This window comes from Xenopus laevis, chromosome 4L, assembly GCF_017654675.1.
Source record: "Xenopus laevis strain J_2021 chromosome 4L, Xenopus_laevis_v10.1, whole genome shotgun sequence".
NCBI classification, from domain to species: domain Eukaryota; kingdom Metazoa; phylum Chordata; class Amphibia; order Anura; family Pipidae; genus Xenopus; species Xenopus laevis.
Window position 1 is genome coordinate 69124552 of NC_054377.1, and position 23871 is coordinate 69148422.

Genomic DNA, 23871 nt, shown 5'->3' on the forward strand with positions numbered 1-23871 from the left:
AGCCTGGTTTAAAGTTTAAAAAACGTGGGCAAAATGTAAAAAAAAAAAAGTGATTGGTTCTGGGGTGATGTCACTAGACATGCCCTAACATCACTAGGCAAACCACTAACACCAATAGGCATGCCCCTAACATTATTGCTCAGCCCTCCAACATCACGGGGGCCATCCCTCTGATGTCACCTGCCCACCCCTTTTTTAGGAATTCTATACCACCGAAGGTGGCAACCCTATGCTGAACCTCTGGGTTGGAACAGTAACTTCATTATATAAAATAGAGTATTTCTAGCCATATTAGTGTATAGGCTTTAATTCTCCTTTCAGAGGATAATCAATCCCGTTCTACCTAACAAGACACAGTATTAATAACACTAAAGTATGAGTTGATGTGAGAAAAAGAGAAACTGAAAGCGTCACTAGGTGAGTCACAGGAAACAGGATACAGGAAGAAATATCACAGCTCGAGAAAAAACTTTTGCCTTTTGTTCTTGGACACGCTGGCAGTAAACTGAAAATTTTAAGGTAAGCGCAAACTGCCTTTAAGGAAAACATTTAGTTCTGTCCTGTATGAGGAATGTATACAATGTATGAGTAATGTTTTGAGTGTATATACATAAAAGCGAGTGTTAAGAGTTCTTCGGTGTGACACTGTGATGCTGTTGGTTGGAACATGTTTTATGTGCGTGACTGTGAGTCTGTCAGTGCATGGAAGTCAAGAAAGAAAATTACAGTTTGCCATTCTGTCTCCTATTAATCCTGTCTGCTATCAACACAGCAGACAGACAGTACAATACACTATATACAGAACATTTAACAGCAATTTAATCTTTTTTTTTTTTAAACTCCGTAGTTTATTGAAAACATAAAAAGACAAAAATCATAGACGTTCTTACATCAGGAGCACAGAAAAACATATCACTGTCCAACAAGTCAGTAATGGGATACATGCATGTAGTATACAGATGTTACACTATACATCAACATCAGTGCAAAAGAACAACACAAATCAGAACGGTACAGAAATATCAAGGAACATGCAGTAAGATAACTTTACAGTCATAGTAGTACCATAGCTCCTAAACAGGGATTCACCCAACAATCGAGCGGCTATGTGGAAGGGGGAAGACATCCAACCAAGGACCCCAAATCCTACTAAATTTAGTAGGGACCCCCCGTTTCAAATAGACCAGTTGTTCAATGTTGGATACATCTATCATAGTCTGCTTCCAACAAGCAAACGTAGGGGGAGCAACTTTCCTCCAATTCTGAGTAATAAGCTTCTTGGCCAACAATAAAGCCTCCTGTAAGAAAAGCAGCTGATGCTGATTGAGGTGGAGATCTTGTAAAATAGCCAAAACACACACTTTTGGCGACCTATCTATCCGTATTTGCAAAAACCTATCCAAGGTGTCTAAGACAGACCCCCAATACGTTACAAGCTTGCTACAACTCCACAACATATGCAAAAGAGACCCTCTTTCCAGGGCACATCTAGTACACAGGTCGGGAGCATCAGCATTAATAAGATGTAACCTAGCAGGGGTATAATATGCTCTGTGGAAGATATAGAATTGAATGGTACCAAATCTATAATTAGGGGAAACCAAAAGGATAGAGTCTTGCGCTTCCTGCCATTCCTCCTCAGAAATAGCACCCACATCGGCCTCCCATTTGTGACAAAGCTCCTGAAGACTACCACCATGAGCACTTTGTAGTAGCCTAGCATACAGCATGGTGATTAGACCTTTAGTATGGCCCCTGTTGATATAGATCAGGAACGGGTGAGTAGAGAGAGAAATGGTACTATGTTTGTGAGCTGCTTTAAGGCCAGGGCTAAGTCTATAGTAATTCAGCCACTGGTTCTGCGGGAGGTTATGGTGATCCCGCAAATGAGCAAAAGGGATTGGCTTGCCATCCCGCCAGACATCCCCCAGAGTCGCAATACCACATTGTACCCACTGAGGCATGGGCCCGAGCTTGACAATGGCTGGGTAAGACTGATTATTCCAAAGGGGCGTAATAGGAAGTAATTTGGCAAGTGTGGGGACAATTACTTCCTGGAAACGTCTGTAAATTTCAATTGGAAGCCCATCGGGACCAGGCACCTTCCCAACTGGAAAAGATGCGATGGCCGCGATCAGCTCTTGTTCTGTTATGTCCGCTTCCAAAATATCAACCTGGTCAGGGTGAAGAGTGGGTAGGTTCACACCCCTGAAATAGTTTTGTAATTCCTCTAAGGAAGCAGTTAACCGCGAAGTATATAGAGAAGAGTAATAATCATGTAAAACAGACATAATGTCAGTGGGGCGATGGTGTAGCACCCCGTGTGAATCATACAATTCCGATATTACCGGAGGCGAGGACTGAGCCTTAGATAAATAGGCCAAAATTTTACCTGCTCTTTCTCCATGTTCAAAGAAATTCGCCCTGGAAAACAATAATTTATTTTTAGTTTGGTTGTGCATGTGGGAGGTATAGGCCTGTTCAGCAACTTTCAAAGCAGCCAAATAGGTAGGAGAGGGTTGGTAATTAACCTGTACAGTAAGAGCATCCACCTGCTCAGCTAATTGCTTTTCCATAAGGTGGGAGGCTTTCTTAACTGCTTTAATTTCAGAGTGTAAAGTAGATCGTAAAGTGGCCTTAAATGCCTCCCACACCACTGCAGGAGACGCAACATCCTGGTTCAAAGTAAAATATTGCTTAATGGAATTAGCAATAGCAACATCATTATTAATTATTGTCAACCAGATAGGGTTAAAGGACCATCTCACAGCGCCCCGTTGTAATAGGTCAGTGTGCCAAGTTAGCTTGAGAGGGGCATGGTCTGATATACCTCTAGTTTGATATCGCACAGTTTGAACAGCAGGTAGCAGGTGTTTAGACAGAAACATCATATCTATTCTAGACAGTGCCATATGGGATACTGAGAAACAAGAATAACCCAGTTCCGTCGGATGCAAGTATCTCCATACTTCAGTTAAGGACATATCAGACATTAGAGCAGCTAAGTTAGTTGTACGATTAGTAGAAACAGTACCCTACCCTTTCAATCGATCCAGCTGTTCATTGAGAACAGTGTTGAAGTCACCAGCACAGATTATGTGGGCATGGGGGAAACCAGCTATGTACGATACAAACTGCACTATGCAGTCATCAGTGTAGGGTGGAGGGATATAAATGTTTGCTAAAATAGTGTGAGCAGAATCAATAAGACAGTTAAGGAAAAGGAATCTCCCTTTGGGATCAGATTTCAAATCGATCAGCTTAAAGTTAACTGTTTTCCTAATCAGAATCGAGACACCACCAGTATACGGGGAGTGAGTGGCATGAAATGCCCAACCGACCCACGGACGCCTAAGGGCCAGTATCTTACTACCAGTGAGGTGGGTCTCCTGCAGCAGTATAATCCCCGCTCCCAGTGACTTGACATGGTCCAAGACCAATTTACGCTTAACCCTATCATTTAGCCCCCTGACGTTCCAGGAGAGAATTTCAGGTCTCAAAGTAGCAGACATTGTGATAGAAAGGCATCATTAACAAGAGTCGCCAAGAACTGACAACCCCAATCAAGGTAAAAATAGGCCTGACAAGAGAACAGAATAGCACTACCTGAGTAACAACCAAAAACATTCAACAGAACAACACCCATACCCTTCCCGACATTTGGGAGGGTTCCCGACATTTGGGAGGGTCCCTTCCCGACATTTGGGAGGGTCCCACCTTTTCTGCCTGGCCCAAACTGAGGCAGAATTTGTACCCAAAACTGAAAACTAAAACACATTTAGTAGGGCAAGATTAACTACTCAAAGGCTGTATTTTACAGCCGTAGAAGAGGCAATAAAGTACTTTGTATGACCAAAGTCCTTTGGTCCGCCGGCCAAGTTCACCTGAGTGGCGTGAGCTGTGATAAAGCATAGAGCTGGAACAATAATGGTTATATAGCCATATAGAAGTATCCACTGGTAAAACAATCAAAACCATTTAGTAATAGAGAAGCATGCTCACGCAGTTATAATGTTCCTGAAGAGGATCAAAGCAGGTAAGTATTCATTATACATTGTTTTCCCTGTCATCCTTTGTATCCGTTGAGGGAAAACAAGAAAAAACAACTTGTATATCCCGAAGGAAAAACTGTATCCAAGGTAAGTCCTATGGTGCCGAATTCTCAAGCCACGCTGCAGCATCCTGAGGAGTGGAAAAGAACTGCGTACTGCCGTTGCGTTGAACCCTCAACTTGGCAGGGTACATCATGGCGTATTCAATCTTTTTATCCCGCAGCCTTTTCTTGATTTCTTGGAAGCGCGACCTCTGGCGTTGCACTTCCAGGGAAAAATCAGGATACAAGGAGATTCTTGTGTTTTCAAACAATAAATGTGGCTGGGTTCTCGCCATTCTAAGAAGGGCATCACGATCCTTAGCGTTAAGCAGCCTCGCTATGATCGCCCTTGGCGGGGCCCCTGGAATTGGCGGGCGCATCGGAATCCGGTATGCCCACTCCACAGTAAACGTAGATGAAAGCAGGGCAACATCAAACGACTCCCTCAGCCAGTTTTCAATAAATTTTTCCGGTTCTTGCCCCTCCACCCTCTCAGGGAAGCCCACAAACCTGACGTTGTTGCGACGAAGTCTGTTCTCCAGATCGTCTACTTTGGTTAGGGACATCGTGAGGGACTGTTGGAGGTCACAAACTTGTTGTGGTAACGGAGCAGCCAGATTCTCCAAGGCACTGATACGCTGTTCCGCTTCCACCGTGCGTTCTCGGAGTTTCTGGATGTCTTGCTTAAGGATAGAAAATTCCACCTTGAGTTCCTCCGTTTTTGCTGTAATCAAAGTAGTACAAGAGTCTCGAGACGCTTTTATTTCAGCGAGTAGGTCAGCTAATGTGGGTTCCGTCAGTGCAGCCGGGCTGTGCAGAGGTGACGAACTTGGCGATGAGGTACGTGAGGCCGCGCCATCTTTAGTAGGCCGCTCACAACGAGCAAACTTTTTAAGCCACGTCGTAGCCTCTGTATTCTTCTTAGGCAGTTTACCGGGGCCCATTTCACAGCACTAGGTTACCAAGCTGCCAATGAAGTAAGTAAGTCCAGGTTTAGCAGGGAATTAATCCTCTTTTCCAGGAAATAATAGCAGAGGCCGGCGGAGCCACACGAAAACCCGTCTTCTCACATCAAGAGAGAAACCACGCCCCCAACAGCAATTTAATCTTGACGTGATATATGTTGTAGTTTTTAAATGGGCTGTAAACCCAAAAACAACAGTTTATCCAATGAAAAAAAAGGTAATTCTAAGCAACTATGTCATATTCATTGTAGTTTAAAAGTTATTTGTAAAGGTAATTGCTATTAAAAGCTTTATATGTCTGTCCCTTGCTGTTCTCTGCACTACTGGAAGTGGAAGTAGAAGAAAAAAGTGTCTATTATGACTTGAGGGTTTGGACACAAACAGGGAAACTCACAATAAGTGAAAATAAAAAAGTGCAAAAATAAGTGTAGATTTTGGTAGACCCTACAGTGTTCTTGATAAACTAAAAATAAATAGTTGATAAACTGGGGTGTATATCCCAGTACAAGAAACCTGTTGCTGGTTCCAGAAGGGAGATAACTAGAAAGGAAACATATCCTTGCTGAGCCTTGCAACATACTGTGAAATCAGGAGTTCAGAAATGATTACTATTTAGTAGTAACGTGTGTGTCTGTGGGACAGTTGGCTTTCAGTAAAAAGAAATACTCATTGGGGGAATTCACAAAGATGGTGCTATTTAGCAAAAAATACAAGAGATAGAGTTGTCTCATTTCCCACCATATTCACAAACCTCTATCTCCACTTCTGTGAGTGTGTCTATTAAACAGACAGTTTTTAGTTGTTGACTGTTGCACAACATTTTACTAACATTTTGCAGATATTTTTCCTGAATTTGTCTTTAGCTCTTCCTAAACCTGTCAGTTTACCATCAGGTTAAACTCAGCTGTACCTGTGCCTTGTACTAATGATTGTGCCTTTCAGAGTAGAAATCCCCGGCCTCTTTTCAATTTGGAAAACAATGCTTTATCACCTAACATTTTGTTCATTTGGCATTTGCCAGAACCAACAGATTGTCAGTCCGGGCCTGGGCCAATTCAAAGACCCTGTATATGTGCTGTAGAGTACAGTAATGATATGAAATGCTGTTCTTCCAAGCATTCTCTCCTTGTAGAGTGGACTCATGCAGTTGAGATCACGTGGCAGTTTAGTATGAGATATCACTGTGCATTGGACACATGTAACATCAGCTGCCACTTTTTGAATTCATGTGAGGATTAGTATATAAAATACAAACACATAAAATACATAGGCAGATTCAACCCGCACAGGTCTCACAGATTTCAGGCCGGCCCGCACATCACTAATTCACATTTACATAAGTAAAGCAAGTAAAAAGTAGAAAATCTTCCCCTGGAAACAGTAAAGCAAAACATATGTACTGTAGGTATTCAGAATTAATTAAATAAACCTTCTAAAGTTTTAGAAACTACATACATGCATACATGTGGAGACGTTCTTGCTGCTACTCCTAATGTTTCCTTATTCCACTTTGCACTGTTTAATTGTCTGTAACAATCAAATTAAACTTGATTTAAATAAATAGTCAAAGCCTATCCTTTGTTTCCCAGCACCTTTTATGCGCCCTAGTTTTTTACTTTTCAGCAGTTATAGAACTGCTGAAAGAAGAAGAATTAAGGGGGGCATAAGAGACACTGGGAAACAAAAAAAAAGGAATTCTTGTTCATGTATATTCATGCCTGGTCATCTCTTTTTGTCTTTTCTTTTTAGCAAATGTTCAATACATTAAGGAAATTTTATATCACTGGATTTTTAATTAATACAATGTATATTATAATACTTGTCTTTATAGTATGGAATTACTGAAGAGTATCCTTAAAATTGCACACAATATATACAGTCTGCATGAAAAAGCCAGCTGCAACAAGAAGCAATGCAACAGACTGAGAAAAAGGATCGAGCTCCTTATGGTGCCTGTGGAGAAGCTTAATAAACAGGCAAAAATGCGCAAGGACCATGATGACATTTTGCAAGAACTACTGTGTACCATGAGCAATGCAGAATCATGGATCCAAAAATACTCCAATCGAATGTGGTTGCTAAAGTTTATTAAGGCCAACAGGATTAAAGAAGAGTTTGATCTGATCAATGATAGGCTGAGAGATGCTGCTGAAGCCTTGATTATGCTGACATCAGTGGAACACACTCAAGATTTTCTAAAATATTTTGATGAAAAAGAGTGGAAGAAACAGAATATTAAGGCTATTGAAGCGGATATAAATGACATAAAAGAATACTTAAAAGGTAGGTATTATAAGTCTATTTAATGTCAGTTGTCAAGCAAAAATAGCAGGCACAGGAATGTGGAAGGGATGGAAGCAAGAAATGAGTGATTGGAACTGAAAGACAGATATAGTCTTAGGGTAAGGCCACACTAAGGGTAAGGCCACACTAAGCGATAGCGCGGCGATTTGACTCGCCGCGACTATTCGCCGCGACTTTTAATCCTCAATCGCTGGCGAAACTTTGGCGCTGGCGTCTATGGGGAATCGCTGCGTAAAAACACACGCGGCGATCTTTTTTCTATTGTCGCTCGAAATCGCCTCGCTAGGCGATTTCGAGCAACAATAGAAAAAAGATCGCCGCGTGTGTTTTTACGATGGCGATTTTGCGCGATTTCCCATAGACGCCAGCGCCAAAGTTTCACCAGCGATTGAGGATTAAAAGTCGCGGCGAATAGTCGCGGCGAGTCAAATCGCCGCGCTATCGCTTAGTGTGGCCTTACCCTTATGCAGGGGTCAGCAACCTTTACTATCAAAAGAGCCATTTTGCCCCCTCTTCCAGTAAAGAAAAATAGTCTGGAGCCGCAAAAAATAAAACAGAAAACTTTTAAAAGTTTTAACCTTTTTTAAATTTTACTGTTACAGAATACAACAAACAGAAGTGCAGTGTGTATATGCAGGGCTACTTTGAGATAAATTAAACACTGAATAGACCTATTAAATGCTATTGTTCTCATCTGTTTCATGTAAATTCTGTTGCTGAAGTTCAATGCTGATCTTCCATCTATTCTATTGTCTTGAGTTTGTGACCACGGTAAGGACCATGATGAATCATCTTGCTGCGGCTCGGTCTTGCCTGTCACTCCTGGGACGTCTATACAGCCCTCGCACCTGCTGGCGGCTTCCTGAGTGTGTGCGACTGTGGTAAGCTAACCGTTAACTTACCCCGGTCACACACTCAAACAGCCGCCAGCAGGTGCAAGGGCTGTAAAGCCGCAAGACCGAGCCGCAGCAAGGAGGATGAAGAGCCGCATGAGGCTCCGGAGCCTCAGGTTGCCTACCCCTGGTCTAATGTTTATGCATTTAATGTGACTTCTGCTGAGTGTAAGCACTTCCAGGGTAATTTATAGGGTATTCTTGGGAGAATAAAATTAGTTATTAAATTCACTAATATATTGGCACTTCCCAGTGAAATATATTGGCACTTCCCAGGCTTTCCTTGTCCTTTAAGTGACAGGAATTAATCTGAAGCAAAATCATGAGTTATTTAATTGTGCCCCTGATTAAAAAGAAAATGTCAAGATTTGCTAATGTTTTATGCAGGTGAGATGGGCTCAGTAGCAGAAAACGTTGTCTATGTGGCTGACAAAGTGGACTCCATGAGCAATAAATTTGATAATATGACTACAAAGATGGACAGACTTGAAGATCTATACAAAAATCTTGAAGCACAATGTAAGTCACTTCTTGGTTTGGCCTGGGTGCTATCAGCAAAAAAGCATCATAAATAACCAGAACCAAAGTGAGTGCTTTCAGGTCTTATTAGTCCAATAAAAGTGTTTTTATTTAGCAAACATAAGCTGACATTTCGGCTAGCACTCTAGCCTTTCTCAAAGAGTGCTCGCTTTGCTTCTGGATATATATATATATATATATATATATATAAATATATAACCGTGTATAATATACGTGGGGGGGGAGGGTGCGGGCCCTTGACCTCTTGGTGTAGTTTCACTAGAAGAGAACAATTTCTTTGGTGCTGTTCTAAGTGCACAGTGAAATTTCTATGTTTCGAGCACTGGAAACAACACTAATGACAACATATCATATTTTGTGTAAATTCTCCTAATTACTTTCCTGATTCTATTTCATATCAATGTAATCTGAAATAGAATGCAAAAGGAAGCGCACACATAGAGTAGTATTGTCGCAATTAAGATCAATGAATAAATCAAACTGCTCCAATATTCATTGATCACGGATATTGGAGCAGTTTGATTTATTCATCGATCACAGAATCAACAGGAGAAACCTTCCAGGACCCAGAGAACTCTGGACTTTTATTTTGCTTTGGGTACTACGTGCTTTATGATCTGGCGATCCTTGTGAGTAGAAAATCGTTTGTTTTATGGTGATTTTTAACATTTATTAAAGCAATATTATACTATATTTTGCTTATATCTTCATTATACCACTTGGTGGATGACTGGAGAAAACTTATAAGGTGAAGAACGAACATTACTATATGCATCAGAAATCCAAGAAATCTTGTGAGTATATACCCGAAAGGGGGAATCTTGAAGAAAATCACACTGGTGGATCTTCTGCAATATAGCTCTCCAGGCACCATTTTCAAACACTCTGTGGCTCTAGGGGCTTAATTGCTTATCTTAATTGAGACAATACTACTCTATGGGGCAGATTCACTAAGGGTCGAATTTCGAAGTAAAAAATACTTCGAAATTCGACCCTCGAATTGAAATCCTTCGACTTCGAATATCGAAGTCGAAGGATTTAGCGCTAAACGTTCGTTCGATCGATCGAAGGATTTTTCGTTCGATCGAAGGAAAATCCTTCGATCAAAAAATGTTTAGCAAGCCTATGGGGACCTTCCCCATAGGCTAACATTGACTTCGGTAGGTTTTATCTGCCGAAGTAGGGGGTCGAAGTTTTTTTTAAAGGGAAAGTACTTCGACTATCGAATGGTCGAACGATTTTTACTTCGAAACGTTCGAAACGTTCGAATTCGAACGAATTTAACCAATTCGATGGTCGAAGTACCCAAAAAATACTTCGAAATTCAACGTTTTTTTCATTCGAACCCTTCACTCGAATTTAGTGAATCGGCCACAAAGTGTGCGCTTCTTTTTGCATTCTATTTCAGATTTCCTGTGTTGTTTTAACCTGCTGTGAACGGTGATGTTCAAGGAAGCAGCCCCCCCCTTTTTTTGTCAATAGTGTATTTGCGCGGTATTGGTATAAATTAATTATACCTCTTTCTACATATCAATGTAATGTTTCTTACTTTACAGTGTTCTCAGGAATCCGCATGCCCTGGAATCCTAAAATAATTCAAGCTGCAGATCTGGTTCAAACAGAGCTGTTAATGGAGACTCGTGACTGTTTACTTTATAGAGGCGATTACCATAAGAGTCCAGTTACTATAAAAGTCTTAAAAGGAGAACTGAGCAAAGACAATGAGTAAGTTTCAGAATTTCCCAACAATTATAAAATCAAATGTTAATAATGTCAGGGTTACATTACGAGTGAGTGAGGTGAAAAAACTTTTTAACCATCATGTTAAACCTTTGCATAGTATTTGTATTCATAACTAGACAAACAGAGCAACTGCTTCATTATTATTATTAATAATACTCGACTACTACTACTACTTATAATAATAATAATACATATTTATAAAGCACAAATATTCTGCAATACTGTACAATAAATGACTTATAAACTGAACATACAGATTATATACAAAAACACAACTGATAACGGATACATGAGGTAAAAATGGCCCTGCTAAACATCGGAAGGAGGTCATATTTTTATGAATCAAAACCATTAGTACTCAAGTGTTTCAGCAATGCACATGTGCTCAGGCCAGATTAATGTCATGTGCCATATGCATTCTACACCTAGTGCTGACCAACACTGGAATCCTGATTTAAAATCCAGCTATGTCACTATCTGCAAGGAATTTGTGTCTTGGATGTGTTTTCGCCCACTATCTAGAAACATACGAGCAAGTTAGTTGGCTCCTTATTAAACTGATATGGATCTTATATTGAAAGCTCCACTGAGGACTGATGAAAAACAATCTCTGTAAAGCCCTGTTTACCATGTTGATACTATATAAATAAATAAGAAAAGCAATATAGCACATTGGCTTGGTTCTAGTCCGTAGTAATTTAAAATGATGCAAAAATGTATATAGGCCATAAATGTTTATAAAAGGCCATAAAATTCATCCCCACGTTATCTTCCCTGTTCTTTACCATTTACAAATGACATTAATAAAAAGAAAAAGGAAAGTGACCTTGTGGGGCAAATTCACTAAGCGCCTAAGCGCCTAACGCTAGTGTAAATTCACTAGCGTTGGTCATTTTCGTTACTTCGCAAATTCACTAACGAACGCTGGCGTACATTCGCTAGTGTTACTTCGCACCCTTACGCCTGGCGAATTTGCGCAACTGACGTAACTACGCAAATTCACTAACGCGCGCATTCTACTGAACGCTACCTTTTACACTAGACTTCCTTCGCCACCTCAGACCAGGCGAAGCGCAATAGAGTAGATAGGGATTGCTTCAAAAAAAGTTCAAGTTTTTTCTAAGTCCCAAACAACGCTGGCGTTTTTTCTATATTATGGGTGATAGGCTGAAAAAGATCGAAAATTTTTTTGGGGCTCCCCTCCTCCCCCCCTAAATTTCCTAACTCATGGCAACTTAACTATACAGTGGGCACATGTGTAGGGCAAAATAAAAATTGTATTTGATGTTTTGAAGGTTTCCCAGGCATTTGTAGTGCTGCTACATATTTCTCCATTGAAATTTGAATTTGGCGCCGTATGCAAATTAACCATCGCTAGCGTAACTTCGCTTCGCTTAGCGAATCAACGCTAGCGCAACTTTGCAACCTTACGCTACCCCTGAGCGCAACTTCGGATTTTAGTGAATTTGCGGAGCGCTAGCGAAACTACGCCTGGCGAAGTGCGGCGAAGTTACGCCTGGCGCAACTACGAATCTTAGTGAATTTGCCCCAAAGTATTCCATAGAATTCTATAGCACAGCCTTTCTAAAGTTGTTTCTTACTCTTGGCTGTAACCCTATCTATAAAGGTTAGCTGTTTATCTCCCTGCCAATCTCATGATATTTGTGTTCTCATTTATATATCTGAAAACTCTGACAGATTTCACAATCCTTTGTTTGCTGTTTGTGCCATGAGTTCTAGCTCAGGGATAAGAAATGGATCCCTTTTTTCCCTATTTACAGAACAGTAAGAAGATCATTTGACAGTGATTGTAAAACCATGAAGAAATTTGAATGCATGAATATTTTGCGTCTGTATGGTATCTGTATCGATAATTCAAGTGAGAACAACTTTTATGTATACATTTCTACTGTAACTGTAGTATCTATCTATCTATATATTTTTTTTTTAGCAAATGCACCCGCACTCCTTTAATCGTAAATCAAACGTGTTTATTTTCAATGCATATCCATTGGATATGCATTGAAAATAAACACGTTAAACACGTTTGATTCACGATTAAAGGAGTGCGAGTCCATTTGCTAAAGTGTATGATATATTTTGATCCACGCATCCGAATTCATCTGTGATCCGGTAGGAGTGCGCATACTGAACATACAATATATATATATATGGGCACCTATCACATAAAAGGTTCTCCCAGCAGCAGAGCAAGCTACCAGAGTGCACTTTCCAGATAGGGGAATCAATAGTATATTTTAAAGAAAAGCCGCCATCGAGTGCCTCCCAGTTCTTATGTGATAGGTGCCCTTAAACATTTAACATATAATATCAATCTTAATATACTAATAGTAAACGAATACTCTAATTTTTTTAAATATTCTTTTAAAACTGTGCTTCTAAACCTATGAGTTGGGAACAATGGGGCACAATTAATTCTAAACCAGGGTTTTGGAGCGCAAATCAAACTCCCATGCTTAATTTTTGTCCCTGAGAAACAAAGTACTTTAAGGTCATTAAATTTTACAAAAGAGGATTCCTGTATCCCTTCATCTTTAAATTATCGCCTGTATATTATAAACTACACTTTTAACTAACTTACAGGTATGGGACCTGTTATCCAGAATGCTCTGGACCATGGGTTTTCTGGATAACTTATCTTTCTATAATCTTCATACTTTAAGGGGCAGATTTACTAAGGGTTGAATATCGAGGGTTAATTAACCCTCGATATTCGACCAGGAACTAAAATCGTTCGACTTCGAATATCGAAGTCGAACGATTTAGCGCAAATCCTGCGATCGAACGATCAAAGGATTATTCGTTCGATCGAACGATTAAATCCTTCGAATCGAACGATTCGAAGGATTTTAATCCAACGATCGAAGGAATATCCTTCGATCAAAAAAACGCAGGCAAGCCTATGGGGACCTTCCCCATAGGCTAACATTGAGTTCGGTAGCTTTTAGCTGCCGAATTAGGGGGTCGAAGTTTTTCTTAAAAAGACAGTACTTCGATTATCGAATGGTCGAATAGTCGAACGATTTTTAGTTCGAATCGTTCGATTCGTAGTCGAAGTCGTAGTCGAAGGTCGAAGTAGCCCATTCGATGGTCGAAGTAGCCAAAAAAACACTTCGAAATTCGAAGTTTTTTTAATTCGAATCCTTCACTCGAGCTTTGTAAATGTGCCCCTAAGTCTACTAGAAAATCCTGTAAAATTTAATAAACCCAATAGGGTAATTTTGCTTCCAATAAGTATAAAGTATATCTTAGTTTGATCCGAGTACAAGGTACTGTTTTATTATTACAGAGAAAAGGAAAATTATTTTTAAAAATTTTAATTATTTAGATAAAATGTAGTAAAAAGGAGACAGCCTTTCCTTAATTCAAAGCTTTCTGGATAACTGGTTTCTGATAACAGATCCCATATGTATAAGTTTTAAGGACATCAGCCAGTTATAAAGCAACAATATAAGAATTTATTTATACATGTCATAGAAAAATATAGAAGCTAGAATACATGAGAATAACACTTTTAATTTATGTCAAATTTGGTAAAGCTAAATTAAATTTTATCCCATATTGACCCTGCCCCTCATATTTTTCACTGCCTACATTGTCCCTAAAAATAAGTGATATTTGTCTGCTCTGCTCCAAAATATGCATTTTACATGCATTTGCTTTTCATAGAGAAGTTTCACCACTGTCACAAGGTTTAAATTAGCTGAATGGGTTTTCAAGTTAAGGAGAAGGTTTTTACAACAAGAATAGGAAACCTTGTCATGTAGAAGTTCTTCAAGTTAAAATTTTCCTATCAAGGCCAATTATAACCAATGTAAAACTAAAAAAATGTAATGTTTTGTACTCATTTTCTCCTAACTTACAGTTTGCTTTCTTGTTTCAGAGAGTGAGCCTTACTACTGTATGGTGACTGAATTCTGTGAGAAGGGGACTCTCAGAGAGCTGCTAAGCAGCGACAAGAACCTCCCGTGGGAGCAGCGTATTCTTATGGCCCTGGATGCTGCAAGGGCATTGTATAGGTTGGTAAATTACAACACTGCAAAATAATGATGAAGGCTTGCCAGTCAGTAGAAACTGAAATATCTGGTCTTTTTTGTAAACTTTATTTTATAGGTTGCATCAATCCGAACATAAAACTGTTCTTTATGGGAATCTAAGCAGCTCCAAATTCCTAGTGGATGGAAATGGCTGTTTGAAGGTATTAAATGTTATTATTCTCTCAATGGGTGTCTGTCAGGATGCCCGGCCTTTAGCATGCCTATTGGGGCTCATTTATGTTGTAAAAGGGAAACTGTTATGGTCATGCAAATTATGCCTTTGTGGTCATGCAAAAAAAATTCCATTCATTAAAGATACTACAATTTGCATCTTCACACAGTTGCGCTTGGTGTCACTCAGATCATCCCATCCCCTCTCATGAATCGCTCACTATGCACTTATTAACACAGGGGAACATGGAGCTACTCCAAAGATGTGTGGTGAAGTGCAAGCAGAATTATGCGCATTTTAAATGCATTGGCTGTAACTGCGTAAGGCATATCACCAACTCAATGCTGCTATTAAACTGGATTTATGGAGAAAAACGCTGCTTTATGAATAAAAAAAAAACATGGTGAAGTTGCACTTGGCACGCTGCACAATATGTCCAAAATCCCTCATAAATGAGCACTGTTGTGAGTCACCTAGGGGCAGATTTATCAAAATGGGAGATTAGAGTATACCACAGAAAAATTCACCCACTTTCCCTATAGGATCTTTAGAAGCATGTTTATCAAATAGTGAACTCTAACTTTCACCCATTCATAAATACGCTTCTAAAAATTCCATAGGAATGACTAAAAAGTAAGTGAGTTTTACAGTGCTGAGCTCTAATTTCACACTTTGATACATCTGCCCCTTAAGGTGGACATGCGCGCTACAATTACGATCTTTCCCACAACCATTGGTCAGACGAAAGATCTGTCATCCGCTGATATGCAGGTAAAAACAAAAAGAATTCTTTAGCTCTATCTGATGATTCACTATTAATGCTATGATGTTTGAGCACCTTCAAAGGTGCCCAATTAAAATTTTCAGTCTTGCCTAACTGATGAGACGACTGATATCCGAGGCTTTTTACCGATATTGGTTGTCTTGTCTCCCACCACACATGCACAGATTATCGTACTAAAGATCTTTCAAATAAGTATTCACCCAAAATCTTGCCCTAAATGACCATCAAGTTGGTTCTAGGACAGCATTTTGCCAAATATACCCCTTACTAGCCTTTTGGTTAGGCTCCCAGCTAAGGCCAGGAGATTGCCTATGGGTGAGAGTTTGTGCACCAGTATGCTACTGCATTTAGATAGTGCCAGCTAGATAGACAGGCAGACAAATGCAAGACTCAGTGCTTCAATTTGTGCCTGGTCCTGACAAACCTTTCTAGCACTGGCATAATGTGTTCACTCGCTGTTATTTTTCAAAACAATGTGATACCTCAAAGCATATTTATAAATGGCAGATGAACAAACACTGGCTCTCATTGGAGCCTTGACGCAGTCTCCTCAAGCTAAATAAAGATTCACCTGTTTGGTCACCTTATCAAATAAGCAGATTTTAACTTGGTTGCCCACTTTAAGATCCACTGTTTAACTACAGTCTACCTTTTGGGCACTGCTGTTTAAAACTCACCTACAGGTGCGCTCCCCTGAATATGAAAAAAGAAAATAGAAATTATCTGTAGCACTGCCATATGTATTCAGCGCTTTACAAAGATTATACATCATATACAGCAGGTTCTGCCCCAGTGAAGCTTACAATGTAAGGTAAATCAGTGTATGTGTGGTTAGCGCATAAATACTTTTACTAACAGATAAAGTTACAGACATAGTATAGTGCAAACAGTAATATAAACAAAGAAGGAATCCAGTTTCCTATGGGTTCATACTTAGGGAATTAAGGGACACCCCACCTGCAGGCTTTAGACAGGAATACTAGAAGTTGTATGAGTGATACTTACACTGTTTCTGCATAAAAATATGCACAGCCAAACCACAGGTGGACAGAAGACATACCTTTCTAGGGTGGAAAAAGAGGGAAAAAAGTAGCACACCATTTAAATAGCTCATCTTTAGAAAAGATCATTCCTCATCGTTCCTGTGTTACCTGGTCAGGGTCAGACTGGGCCGGCGGGACAGTAGGAGAAAACCTGTTGGGCCTGGCCATCTGCTGCCTGCCTGGACTCTATATGGCCCCCAAATCAGTAATTTTTGAGTAATCACAAGAGGGTGGAAGATACGAGGTTGGAAATGTGGTACAAGTTTGGGTGGATTGTAATGGAGGGGCAGTTTTTGTTGGTTGGAGAGTGTGCAATGGGGTGGCAGTGGTGGGCCCTTTAAAGTGAGAGCCCCACTGGGCCAAGGATCCCACAGTCTGATTCTGCCTGATCTGGGCCCATCACTAACTATTCCAGACAGGGTTAATGGTGTGGTTGAACCATGTGAATGAGGGGACTTGTATGCTAAGCGCCTTGGCCTGGCTCTGAATTTACATTATACAGTATCTTAAAAGAGATTCTTAGTCCAGTTTCCTAAAAGTAATATATGTATTTTCTCTGTTTTTCTATTATCATTACGGTATGTGCTTTCTTTATGTAATTATTATACAATCAAATGAATACCAAAGGTTACATATATATTTAGCTATTTCTGAAATGTCAGCTTTAATAGAATAACCTACACAGCACATTCATATGTGCCTTGATTTTGAAGTTCAGATTAAAGCACAAAAATATAAAAAAAAAAATTAAAGTATATTAATTATACGAAACAACCTCATCTTCTCTGCATCATGTGGAAGGGAAATCTGCAAGCAGAATTCAATCAATATAAGAAAAATGTTTGCTGGGAGCCTCAATTTGCTTTGTATTTAAATATTTTATTCTTTCCTTAGCTTTATGGGTTTGGGCTTTCAAAGACAGAGTCTTCCATGAGGCGCAGCTGTAATGTGAAGAAGCGGGAGAAGAACACAGAATGGATATACACTGCTCCTGAAACTTTAAAGGATATCAATGCATATGATAAGCATAGTGAGATTTACAGGTCAGTCATGTCCAGTAATGAGGCAAAATACAACAGAGCCTTACTTTTACACCCTGAAATACGCTGTAGTAGAATCGTTGTATTGTTAATTACATTCAGACTGTTTGGCCCTCAAGTGTCATTCATATGCCAAGTTCCTACTATTCCTCACTTGTTTGCATTGCAGTACTATAAATATGTTTAATGCTAGGCTAAAAGGATAGAGACAGGGCATGCACAGACACTGCCATGACTGTTCCCTTGCTGTACTGGAACTGACATTGCTTAACTCATAGCATTTGAGATTCTCAGTTATATATTGAAACTAGACTATATTGCTAGAATGGCTGTTTTAGCATTGTTATAAAAAATTTAACATCCTCCCCTTCATCTATGTTTTTTTTCCCCTAAAGCCTAGGAGTTGTGTTTTATGAGATTGCTTCTGGCAACATCCCATTACAAGGTAAGTCTGACCCTCTGTATATTGGCAAACAGCTCATATGCCCACACTAAGTAAAAAGAGAACTCTAACTGGAAACTTGTGGGTACTTTGGAAAGCAGCAACACTTCATACAGTATGTTTCCCCAGCGTTGATTCGCATGATAGCTGCTGGAGAGGACACAAGGGACCTTTTGTCTCCTGCTATAGCTGTTATTAATCGACAAGACATCCTGACTGTCGTTGCCCTTAAAGGAAAACTATACCCCCTAAACAATGTAGGTCTCTATAAAAAGATATTGCATAAAACAGCTCATATGTAAAACCCTGCTTCATGTAAATAAACCATTTTCATAATAATATACTTTTCTAGTAGTATGTGCCATTGGGTAATCATAAATATAAAATTGCCATTTTAAAAAATAAGGGCCGCCCCCTGGGATCGTAGGATTCACTGTAATCTCAAACAAACCAACAAACCATACATGTTAGGTCACATAAGCCAATTAACAGACAGAGTTGTGTCTTTTGCTTCCACACTTCTTCCTGTTACAGTTAGAGTTGTAGTATTTCTGGTCAGTTGATCTCTGAGGCAGCACACAGACCATCAAGAAATGGTGGCTCAAGGCAAGAGATGTAAAATGGCAATATTTACTTAAATATATATTCCAGTTTGGTAAGATTCTTTAATATGCCACTTAATATGATATGAACTACCTGTTGCTTAAGTGTTCATTTTGGGGGTAAAGTTTTCCTTTAACTTTGAACAGAACAGATGTTGCAGGGAGTGAGCTTTAAGGGGGACAGTAAAGGGGAACTGATGATGGGCTAGGGTTCAGTCCTCCTTTATGGCAATGACACACGATGCTATTTGTCTCTAAGTGCCTTTTAGTGGCTCATCGTGTATTCTCGCAAAAATCATTCAAAAATGACTGCACCCTGAAACATTATCTCCACACTGTGGGAGGCAAACACTGCAGATTTTTGTGTGAAATGCAAAATCTCTTGTTTCTGGGTGCAGTCACAGTGGGCAGCAGTGGAGGATTGGATTCTCTACCTGTGTTTCTCCAAATTGTGTGGCCCTAGCCTTATGTCAAATCTGGGAGCAGAGCGGATGGGGTTAGGGCTCTTCCATGCAGGGGCCAAAAGAGTATTTAAGGGGAAGTTAAAAGGGCATGTATCTAGTGTGCACCTGAAATTTACTACTACATATACAGTACAACCCAGAATTGTCTCATTTGATGGAGAGAGGCAGAAGCTGAAGAATACAATGATGCAGAAGCTCCACTAGTTACAGACAGGAAGTTTGACAGACACTAGGGACACAGTTGCCCCCCCTAACAGCAGCTATTTATGGAAAGACTTAAAGGAGAACTAACCACTCCTCCACTGCCCCCATCCAATCTCCCTCCTCACAACATCTATTCTTCTGAGAAATCAACCTGTATCCTGACCTGCTATAAATCTGCAGAGTTGCACAGAGGAGTTCAAAGGTGCAATCGTATCTGATCCTCTTCTGTTAGAGCGGTGAAATTAATCTTGGAGCATGCTCAGTAAAAGCTGATTCAGGGCATAGATTCAACTGTGCATGATCCTCCAAGATCTGCAGATGCTGTAGGGAGGGAGCTTGGAGGGGGGCAGGGGGTGAAGGAGGGCTAGGGGTTAGTTCTCCTTTAAAGGGGTAGTTTACCTTTGAGTTAACTTTTAGTATGATGTAGAGGGTGGTATTCTGAGACAATCTGCAACTGGTTTTCATTTGTTATTATTTGTAGTTTTTGAGTTGTTTGACTTTTATTTAGCAGCTCTCCAGTTTGCAGTTTCAGCAATCTGGTTACTAGAGTCCAAATTACCCTACTATCAGCATTGATTTGAATAAAATACTGGAATAAAAATAGGAAAGACCCTGAACAGAAAGAGGAGTAATAAAAAGTAGCAATAACTTAATCAATTTATAAATAATAAATAATGAAAACCAATTAAAAAATTGCTTAGAAATGGCTATTCTAATAGTAAAAGTTAACTTTAAAATTCCCAAGTTACTTGCTGCCCACAGTATTGCATTCACATTTTGTTTTTGTGTGTGTATGTATATATATATATATATATATATATATATATATATATATATACAAACGAAACATTGGAGTGCGGGTCCTTATCCAATGATTGTATGCTGAAGCTTTGACCCAGCACCCACAGTATCTCCAAGACTGGATCAGAGTGCGAGCGTTTGTCTATATATATATTGTTACATGTAGGGTTGCCTGTCTCAGAGAAGTTGGAAGAAGTATATCAGCTGCTGTCCACAGAGATGGAAATGGGAATTCCTACTGATTGCCCAACAATCCTACAAGATCTTATCAAGAAGACAACAGACATCAATCCAAAAAACCGCCCTTCTGCTGGAGGTAGTATCTTAATTTAATGTTGCACAGTTGCTAAAATGTTAACATAATTTCCATGGACACCTTGCACATTAAAAGATGACAAAATGTGCCTAACTTAATATATACAGTATGACTTGCTTAATGGTAAGGTTATAATAATCTATTTAAGATAAACACTGGCATATAGGTCATAATGCAAGTGGGATTGACCCAGCATGTTTATTCCAAACGTTGAACATAGGTATTCTGACAACTATGGTCTAACCTCATGCCTTTGTGTCTTGTTTCAGCTGTTGTGGATCTGCTGCTAAATCACCTAAACAAGGAAGCAAATCATGAATGAAAATTCATACATGAATTTTTTTTAATAAAGTGACAACACCCATAATTGATTGGCGCAAGTTGACTCCGTCTACTAGTCCTGGTGGATTGGGCCTAACAGACCTATATCTGTACTACTTGGCAAGTCAGATCTACTACATAAGATGGTGGTTTGAGACAAACCCTTATAATCCCAAATATGACTAGATCATTAGAGGGACTTAGATTTTCCAATATAAAACAGCATCTGATTACAAAAAAACTCATGGCAGTAATGAGACTGGACTCATCTATACTTGTAACAGCAGATTAAAATGACAGCCAGATAGATGCCTTGGGAATTCCACTTTTGGTAGCTATGAATTTTTTTGTATAATTCTTTTTATTTTAGTAAAGAAACAAGTTGTGATTTACAGGAAGAGCGGTTACTGGACATCCCAGTCCGCAATGCAAATTCAGATGTTAATAAACAGACATTCCTGTGTATAAAATGGAATCCAGATAATTTCTTTCCACTGTAGCAAATTACATTGCCTAGCAATGTGAAGTACTATGAGAAAAGTAAAAGCTGTGATACAAATTACATAACAGAAGACAAATAACAATAACAAATAAAAATGCTGTCTGAATCAAAAAACAGGGAATAAGGAAATGCATGGGTGAGCTGTGGCGGAGAATAAGTTTGGAACCTCTAGGTTAAAAGCGACACTATGAGATGCTCCAAAAAAGAAAAGAAAAATGATTTGTTACGAATACCTCTGTAGGCTAGACAAGGGTTCCAGACTTTATTGTGACGTTTCAGTTTACCAGTGCGACGGCTAGTTAATTGTTCAAGCACAAGAAAAGAATCCAGTTTAACTTTTACCATTTGAACGTCTAAGAAAGGGGATTTCCAAGTTTTAGCAATTATCTGCTTTGGGGCAAAGAATATATGTTCTGGTAAATTTATTTCCCCCTTTAATATGTTTATTGAGGAGGGCTTCTGCTCAATCTTTTCGTAATGGAAGACCAGTAACATTAGTGATCATAGAATAGATTCTGATCCAGAATCTTGAGACTTTTGGGCATTCCCACCAAATGTGCATAAAAGAGCCAACTTGTCCGCAATTCCTGAGGCAGAGAGACGATGATGATGGGTACCATTTAGATAAGGTGGTAGGAATTAGATACCATTGATGAAGCACCTTTTGGGAAGTCTCCTGAATCAGAACATTAATAGAACAATGTGTGGAGGCAGAAATAATGTTGGACCATGTACCGTTGTCATAACAAACTTTCAATTCTTCTTCCCAGCGACGGACAAATGGCAAGTCTTTAATGTCAGTTTGATGAACCATATAGTTACTGTATATAATGTAGAGATTGATTTTTTCTGAGGAAGAACTTGCAGAAACATAAGTTCAAATGGGGTTGGGCGAGGAAAAGTACTTTCTTTCCAAACAGACCTTATGTAGTTGCGAATTTGGAGATAATGGTAAACTTCTTGGGAAGGCAAGTCATAGTGATCTTTAAGTTGTTGAAGGGTAGCCAAAGATGTTCTTTGTCAATGAATAAATTGTAGTCAGGCTGTGTTGCTTCCACCAGAGAAAGTCTTTTCGAGAAAGTCCTGGTATGAAATTTGGGTTTGCAAAAAACTGAGAGCAGGGTTAGAGATAACATATTGTATCGGGTCCTAAATCTCTGCCACAGGCTCAAGGGAATGAATAATAATCGGATTACAGGGCCGGAACTAGGGGTAGGCAAAGTAGGCACGTGCCTAGGGCGCAAAGCTGGGGGGGCGCCAGGCACGCACCTCCTCTGTCGCCTACCCCCAGTCCGGTGCCTGACTCTTTGTGGTCTTTACTTCTTCTTGCGCTCCTGCGAATGCGCCCGAATGTATTTCCAGGCAATTTGTGCATGCACACATTCGCGCATGCGCAGAAGCGCAAAAGAAGTAAAAACTACTGCTTTTCTTGCACATGCGCACGCGAGCGCCACCTTGCGCATGCGCACTTGGGCTAAGCCGGCGACGCGTCCGCCGGCTTGCCTTGGGCGCCTGTGCGGCGCGGCGCGGCCTGGCCCTGTCGGATTAGCTTGATTACTTATAGGTATACATTTAAGCCATAAGACATTTTCAGTGTATCCAGAATTCAATTCCTCTAACTCAATATCAGCCCCCCCCATGCCATATGGTCAGTTGGCTGAATTGCGCTGCTAAATAGTATAGATGGGGGATATACCAAGACCTCCCTTTTGCCTATTACAGGAAGCAACAGTAAAGCTAAAGCGGGCCTTCTTATTGTCCCAGACAAATTTGTTAAAGGAATTTTGTAAATGTTCTAGCATGCCATTGGGAGGGGCAACCGGGAGGGTTCTGAATAGGTAAAGCAGTAGGGGAAAAGCTGTCATCTTTAGTGCGTTCACCCTACCTAGCCAGGACAATCTTAATTTTGACCAAGAGGCAATCATGCCTAACACTTTCTGAGAGACGCATTTGTAATTACCTGAAGCGAGGGAGCTATAATCTGGAAAAAGGTGAACCCCCAGATATTTAATGCTCCGCTTTTGCCATTTAAAGTGGAAATTTATTTCAAGCAGTTTCACTATATTATGGTACCTATGAATTTTTTAAGAGAAAACTTGCAGATTCTACTCCCTCACACTTTTAGGTATTTATTCTAACTAAGCCAGGTTTTTATTGCACAATTTGGTATGGTTAATACACAGCTCACTCAACCGAATTTGAAATTGCCCCATCTCTACATAAAACAACATCTACAATGTATATTCCTGTTGCAATCCACTTCCCTGCCTGTTCACAAAGACTAGAAGAAAACGCTGATAAGTGTCTCATATCTCACAGAGAAAGACTGTGAGGAGGCCATTAACAGAGCTAACCATAATTTATTTTCCATAAGGGATAAACTTATCCTGTTAAAATGGACTCATCAATTTTACCTCACAGCCCATACGAATTGAAGTCTGTGTATATGTGATAAGGAAGGGGCAGAGTTTCTACTTAAGGCCCAGTCATGTCCACAGGTAGCTCAGTTCAGGTCATGACCCTTCTAGTGGACAAATTATCTTTTACTAAAGTGTTAACACCCCACGTGTGCATACTTGGGGTT

The 23871-nt window shown here is 39.8% G+C and overlaps 1 protein-coding gene across 1 annotated transcript; it reads left to right on the forward strand.

Annotated features, from left to right (window-relative positions):
- Window positions 1–197: 197 nt before the first annotated feature.
- LOC108714144 (mixed lineage kinase domain-like protein) lies at window positions 198–21018 on the forward strand. The gene is made up of 11 exons (XM_041590245.1): window positions 198–519; window positions 6890–7341; window positions 8643–8774; window positions 10352–10520; window positions 12320–12417; window positions 14443–14578; window positions 14673–14757; window positions 17490–17638; window positions 18031–18080; window positions 20315–20464; window positions 20734–21018. Exons 2-11 carry the CDS (start codon window positions 6891–6893, stop codon window positions 20784–20786), a joined length of 1473 nt encoding a protein of 490 aa, XP_041446179.1. The 5' UTR covers window positions 198–519; window position 6890; the 3' UTR covers window positions 20787–21018.
- Window positions 21019–23871: the final 2853 nt, after the last annotated feature.